At 46.4% G+C, this 7,559-nt stretch overlaps 1 protein-coding gene across 1 annotated transcript in view; it reads right to left on the minus strand.

Moving 5' to 3' along the window:
- The window catches only part of LOC102484331 (zinc finger protein 23-like), a 9,441-nt gene extending 2,198 nt beyond the window's left edge, over positions 1–7,243 (minus strand). The window contains 5 exon segments of the mRNA XM_014589408.2: positions 2,248–2,361; positions 2,965–3,091; positions 5,074–5,138; positions 6,219–6,377; positions 6,704–7,243. Coding sequence (XP_014444894.1) covers positions 2,248–2,361; positions 2,965–3,091; positions 5,074–5,106 — 274 coding nt within the window. The 5' untranslated portion in view covers positions 5,107–5,138; positions 6,219–6,377; positions 6,704–7,243.
- Between the last annotated feature and the right edge of the window lie 316 nt (positions 7,244–7,559).

The raw sequence follows: 7,559 nt of genomic DNA on the forward strand, positions 1-7,559 counted from the left end.
TATTTGCTTAAACCTAGAAAATTTCTGAAAGAATACACAAGAAACTTAGCAAACTGCCACAGGAAATTTGGTAGACTTTTTTTTCCCTACTTTATACACTTTCTGTATCATTCTGAACATGTGTCAGTGTTATACACTGTAAAACAGTGCTAATAAAAGATCACTATCTCACTCTGCCTTAAGTCACTATGAAGGATACAACCAATAACATGAAGGTTAAAAGTGATCACAGTGGAAAAAAATTCTAAGTCTTCACCAGATCAGGATTCTTTCCATCACACCATGCTTTTCTACTCTGCAATTTCTTTTAAGCTGTCACTATGACATATTGAGTTCCTTAAAAATTATGAAAATTTCTTAAGAACAAAATGGCACAGGATCCTACAAGTGGCAACATTGGGTGTGACAAGTACCAGCAGCACCAGATAGCAAAAGGGAAAAAAAATTTTTTTGTTAGATTTTTGTTATAGGTTATATGTGCTCAGCAGAGAGACAGAGAGACAGTAAGTAAGAAATCACCCCCCAGGGGGATGGCCATGCCGCAATCCCTTCTCCATTCTCCCGTTGAGATCTTGGGCACACACACATGCATGGTGTGAGTTTTAAGCTGCTGGGTCTGGGACTTGAGTCATAATTGATTATGTGGGAGTCCAGCAATGAAACCATTACACCATCTGCTGTCCCAATGGAAAAAATTTTGTTTCTTTTCTTAGAACTTGAACACTAGCCTCCCTAAAATTTCCTGTTTGGGAGCCAGCAGGTACCATGGTGGTTAAGGTTTAGTACTCCCACATGGCTGACTGTGGTTTGAGTTCTGAACCTGGTGACTAGCTTTCTTACTTTCCCTTTCTCTCTCTCTCTCTGATTAAATTAAAAACATAATAATAAATGAAATTAAATAATTCCTTTTTTTAATTCTCTTATTGTTAACAAGAAATGTTAGACAATAATGAATATTCAGGAAAAAAAATTCCTCCTTTGACTTTTTCCTGCACTTCAGAAGGGCTTTATTTAAGGTCCACTTGATTCCACCTCTTCCCATTCCTCCAGAATACTGCTGCATGAACCTTGCCTTTTCCCGACACCTCTCCCCCAATCCTGAAGTTGATCACTTGCTACAATTCTATAACCCAGTAGTCTTCTTCCTTAAGAGTTAAACTTTCCCACATACCAGTGAAGGAAACCAGAATACTTTACCTCAAAATATACCTCCTTTATATAAATAGTCCTGAGCTGAGCACAACTAAAAAGCAGCAGTTACAGAAAGGGCCATCCTTAGCTGCCCTTTCTTACCTAAGACAGGCCAGAAAAATACTTGTGAAAGAAACACAGTAATTATCTACCTCTTCTCCCCCTTTCCTGCCTCAAAACCAAGATGTAAATTCTCTTTAGCAGAAGAGAGCTTGCTCATCAGTCCAAAGCTGATGCCAGTAAAGAGAAGTCTGTGAACAGACTTTCTTCCCATATATTTTCTTCGGAAGTTTCCTGCATTTTGACAGCCTAGGACTATTTTATCTTGTCATTTCTCTAAAATGTACATGTCTTTTTTAGGTTTGCCATGCAGTATTTTAGAAGACATTGAGACACTACTTGGGGATACTTCTGAATGAAGGTTTTTCCCATGTGATATGCACAGTTTGCATTAAAATAAAACTTCTGCTGTTGTTCTCATTAATTTTTTATTTACTTATTTATTTAAAGAATTTTAATTTAACTTTTATTTTACTTATTTATTCATTTTTAACTTGACCAGAGAGAGACAGAGTGTGAGGGAGACAAAGTGAGAGAGCAAGGCACCAGGTCCAGGACTCAAACCACAGTCGACCATGTGGGAGTCCAGCGCCCTTAACCACCATGCCACCTACTGGCCCCATTAATCTGTCTTTTATTGACAAAAATGTATCACAGCTAAGGAACCAGCAGTTAGTGTAAGGCTATGTCGCTGAACTCCCATGTGGTCGACCATGGTTTGAGTCCCAGACCCAGCGGCTTAAACTCACACCGGGCATGTGTGCATGTGTGCCCAAGATCCCGAGAGGACAATGGAGGAGAAGGGATTGTGGCATGGCCAACCCCCTGGGGGGTGATTTCTCGCTTTCTGTCTCTCTGTCTCTGTCTTTCTGGCATGCCCTATAGCAAAAACCTCTTTAAAAAAAAAAAAAAGAATTTATCACAGCTAAGAATTTATGAGGACTGAGTAAAGAAATTCTATTTTCTCCCCTTCCGTGGAAAATATGTTTCCCTTACCAGTCCAGAGGCCCTGGGAGCCTATTTCTGTCCCAGTAGCTAGTGGAAATGGGCCCCCCAGATCACCTCCTCCCTCCAGATGTGAGATCACAGCAGGTTTGAGAAGCGGAAAACCTGGTTTAGGAGAAGAAAATAGAGAGAGATGAATAATCACCCACAGGTGAGTTCCTAAGCCTCTTCTTAGATTGTCAACAGTAATGGGGATGGAAGGTAAGAGCCCTGGGGGACTCCACGCCTAAGGCCTATGGGAAAGTTAAGCTTAGGAAGGATGAGACAAGGCTCGGAAAGGGGTGAGAAGACTTGAGAAGGGTCCGGACTATGAGCCCAAGAGACCTCATGCAGGGCCAGCCGGGAAATTCTGCCCAAAAGGATACCATTTTTTACTTTGGCCTAAAATATTTAGTCCACTGAGATCCTTGGGAAAACTAGAGATACAGGTAATTGAAGGGGACTTGAAGACAGAATATCATTGTGGAACAGGAGGTTAACAGTTTCCCATGCTGTGTCCAAAAGTGTATTTTGAACACAAAAGCACACAACAGTCCCAGCAAAGTCCTACACTAGCCTTCAAAGGGCTGGAGTGTACCCTATATAACCCTTAAGTCTAGGGAATTAAATAGTCCTGGGGTTCCCACTCAGTAAGGACTACCAGAGACCCAATCTGTAACGGAGAAGGAAGCCAGGAAACTCCATGGTCCAGGAAGAGTGAGGCCTTACCCAGGGAGGCCACATTCCCGTAATTCTCCAGCATCACATCCCTGTACAGGGCCCTCTGTGCAGGAGACAGGTCATCCCATTCCGTCTGAGTGAAGTACACTGCCACATCCTCAAAGGTCACCAACTTCTGAAACAACAGGTTCCTGCTGCCCCAGGGCCAATTCCATGGCTCAGGCCCTAAGTGAGGGGCAGAGGGCAGTATAAGGGCTGGGGGAGGGAGCTTGTGATGGTCATAAAATTAGTAACGAGGGAAACATTTGAGGAAAAACACCAGGAAAAAACTCATACTATTTTTTATACTTCTAAAAGATAACATAAGCCAGGCTGAAAAAAAATTTCCTATAAACAAATTTCCCTAAAGTAACTCCACTCTTTTAGATAGGCTACTCCATCTGTGGTGACTCGGTACCTAAACGCAACCAGTTTCCACTGTGTCCCCTTGAGGTCTTGGTTCCTCCGCACCTAACCTCAACCCCATTCCATACCCCACACCTCACACTCACACCTCAAGCCACTCCCGAAGACTAGTCATGGCCAGCCTTCCCACTGGCCAGCTATGCTGCCACCCTTCTGGCTTCTCTGTCACTAAGCCATAGGGTTGCACGTGTTCTGCCATCCCGACTGATGCTGCACATCACTCCCATGCCCAGCTCCTCTGTCTGCACAGCTGCAGCCTCTAGCTGGCTTCCTCTGTCCATCCCCACCATCTCTATCAACCTTGGGGACTCACTGGTGGCATTCACCTCTCAGCTCCTCTTCGCCAAGATTTACTCTCCTTGATTCTACTGATGTCCTCCAATCACATCCATGCACAGAACATTACCCAAGGGCAGCTTCCATATCCTCATTCACCCACCAAAAATTCTAGTCCACTCTGAGCATTACAGTGGGTCCTCTGCATGACCTCAGACAGGGTAACTTCTCTGCACAAAATGAAATGCCTAAATGCTTTCACCATGTGCCACCTTCCGCTGAACTCATCCTTCAGCTGGTGTCAGCACCATCCACACAGGAAGCCTCAGCTAGAAATCTCTCAATTCTCCCCTCTCCTTGCCCCTTCCCTAATCCTCTGACTCTCTACATCCTTAAGATTTTCACATCCTAGGCATTATCTAAATTGATTCCTTCTCCTTACTTTCCTTAAAGAAGCCCACACCACCTGAAGCAGTGGTGGTCACTTTGCTTTTGCATTTGCCCTGAAAATTACTCCACACATGGCTGCACCAAACCTGCCCAAGTTAACAGTCCTGGCTCCACAGCTGTCAGATGGCAGAGCAATCATGAATCCCACAACTTTGTGACCAGGGCTAGGTTACTCTCTTCCTCTGTAGTAGACTAAGTACAACACAGGGAGTGGCTGTCAGAACTGAATGAGCCATGCAAAGAACTTGTCATGGGACCCACAGTGGAGTGAGCCTCAAAGGATGTTCCTGGTGTCACTGTGACTATGCTATTCCCAACCTGTAGTCAATGAGGTCCAAAGATGAGCTTCAGAGGTTCCATGAAGTCCCTGAACATGTATGATCAATTTGGTTTGCAGGTTTATTTGGAGGAAGGCCAAGGTAGAGATCCTTATCAGAGACCTAAAGGCTGGGGCACTGCACCCTAAGCCCTGAAAGCTTCACAAGGACACAATGAGATACTCTACCTGACAGGACTGCCTGTCTTTTCCCTCCTTGACCCCATGTCACCCTCCCCACTGCCAGGATTAGAAGCATGGCCACCCTTCTCACTTATCTGGTCCTCTACTCCTCTCTCCTGCCATCAAGACTCTCAATTATCCGTGATTCTCCTCCAATCACATCTAGGCACAGATCTTCATATATGAGAGCTTCCACATCCCTGCTCACCAAGAGCTGGGGTACTCCTGCACAGAGGAACAAGGACCCCCCACCTCCCGGTGTGCAGAGGCCACCTTCTGCTCCCTGGATTCACTCTCTTGCTGCCTCTGGCTCCTCACAGTCCTGCCCCTGCAGCCCCCCCACCCATATCACATCTTTCCCACAATCCAGCAGGTGGAAGCAGTTCTCATCCCAAGGCCCAGCAGCTCCCCTTCTCAGTTCTCCTCACTGTGAAACTGCCAGGAGGAGCTAAGCGCCCAAAGCTCACCTGGGGCCAAGCTGTCAGGAGCACGGCTGCCATCACTTAGATGGCCTCTCAGAGAAGGGCTGGAACTGAGGAGAAATAGAAAGAGACAACTGTGGAGCAAGCCACTTTCACACGAGCAAGACAGCTCCTCCCAGAAGATCAGAGTGCAGGCAGCCTTCATCCAAACAGGGCTGCCACAGGAGGAAGGTGATCTGTTCCCTGCTCAGAGCCCAGGACTCCTCCCAGCTAGGACACTGACTCTGCCAGGAGCCCTAGGATTTTACCATTAAGACACATACCATACATGCAAAAGCACATACACAGGTGTATGCAGAGCCTAAAGAACAATAAAACAAGGACTCGTGTATCAACAATGCAATTCAGGAGACAGAACACTACCAAGATCTTGGACTCACTTCTTTTTCTCTAAACAAGCCCCATCCTCGATTACACCACAATGAAGCAAGGCTAGCTGAACTGCAGCCCTGGCCCACAGTTCCGGGGAGTCAGGCTACAGGGAGGTGGCACCTGGAGGAGGCAGATGCTCCCCACTTCCTGCCCTGAGTGTCCTCCAGAATCACAAGACCTTTGAAGAGATCTGGGAGGTCTAAATACTAACCAACAGACTCCAGTTTTTCATTCAAGTAAATATATATGACTGGAATCAACCTATGAATGCAAATAAAGCTCAATGTTAGGATACAGATTAGTATCTTTTATACATTAATAAAATAAACAAACTGTCCAACACAATAGATGTCAAAGGTGTCTGAAAAAAACTTAGTATTCATGCCTAATTTGAAAAACTTACAAATTATATCCTAGAGAAACTCTCATATGTAGGAGATATGTATAAACATATTCACACCAGCACAATATTATGGCAAAAACTGGGAAAATCCACGTGGTCACTGAGAATACAACAATAAGTTTTCATATAATTTTTACAATGGCACATTACCCAGCAAACTACCCGTAACACAAAGGAATTTAGGAACATAATATTAAATTATGCAAGTCTCAGATAACTAACACCACGATGCTATTTACATGGAGCTCAAACAAAAAAAATAAACACATTGTTCACAAATATATGCATATGTGATGAACATCATTTAAAAGACAGTAAGGCTATAATTAGCACAGAATTCATTAACAGATGTTACCTCTAAGAGTGGAAGGCTGGGAGCAGGGCTAAATAGGAGCACACTGTCCGCCACAGGAGGATTGGCAATTTTCTCTCTCTCAACTGGGTGGTATGGTCACGCGTGCTCATTTTACTTCTATATAGTTACATATATCCGGGACCGGGTGGAAGTGAGGGCCTAAACAGAATAGAAACAACAGCAAATAAGCCTAACTATACCACAACTGAACAACATAACCTTATCACCACAGCACTGGGAAAAAGAAGAACTAAGTAACTTTGGAACACAGTATTTTGACTAAATACTGTTAAGATTAAAGACAGACCTGTATCCGAATATCACTCTAGGTGGTAAATGGGGCTTTCGTGAGAAATGAATTAGCACTTCTGGAACTATTTTTCTTGTGTATGCTAGAACTGAGAAAATTTGTAACTGTGCTGTAGGAGTGATTTTCAGGCCACTGTCACCCCACAGTCTGAGAAAAGAAGGGACAAGTTGGTTACCTTTGGGACTGGCATCACTCCAGGAGACCGTGCCCTCCAAAGGCCGGCTGCTCCTGCTCCCGGGTGGCTGGCTGCGAGGGGGCTCAACTTTTTCTACGTTCCGACTTGGCCCTGATTCACGGCCCTATGCCAGGAGCCCGGGCGCGCAAACTCCACACTGAAATGCCATGGATAAAAGTCCAGACACGAACTTAGCGTGTCAATACACTTGTGATATCACCTCGAGTTGTTTCATCCCCGAAAATACCACCTCCTGCTGCACCGACACATTTTCCCCGAACAAATCAAGTGCCAAATGCTGGGAGCCTCGACGGTGTGCCATAGGGTTTGCCTTCTACGGGGACGGAACGTATTCAGCCACCACCGGGTCCGAGGCTGGAGTCGAGGAGGGGCGGAAGAGGACCCCGAACCGTCGCCGTGCTCCCTCCCAAGCGCCCGGCAGCACAGACCTCTGAAGACCCAGCCCCGGCAGGTGGCGGAATCTCAACCACAACCACAGCCTTCGCGCCAGGGCACCGCCCACGCCGCGCGCAGCCGGGCACTCACCTCCGCAGCCGGCGGCTCCGCGGCGCGGCCGGAAGTGCGTCAGCCGGCGGCGGCCCGGCCTCTCTGGGACCAGGTCTACAGTCTCGGTGGTGCTCTGGCCCCGCCCTCTGCTTTAACTTCTCCGGAAGCGCAGGGGCTCCACCCGAACCTTTGCACCCTTCGCCCTTGTCCCTAGGATATGACCACGAGGGCAGTTATTGCTCCGGGATCTGGGTTCTGTGGAAGGCCGGAATCGGAGTGGAGCGCACAGTCAACCCGGGGAGCGCCCACACTGTGTGTCTTGGGAAAGCTGCAGGTGCAGCCAGGTGTG

The sequence above is a fragment of the Tupaia chinensis genome, unplaced genomic scaffold, assembly GCF_000334495.1.
Source record: "Tupaia chinensis unplaced genomic scaffold, TupChi_1.0 Scaffold000355_1, whole genome shotgun sequence".
NCBI classification, from domain to species: domain Eukaryota; kingdom Metazoa; phylum Chordata; class Mammalia; order Scandentia; family Tupaiidae; genus Tupaia; species Tupaia belangeri.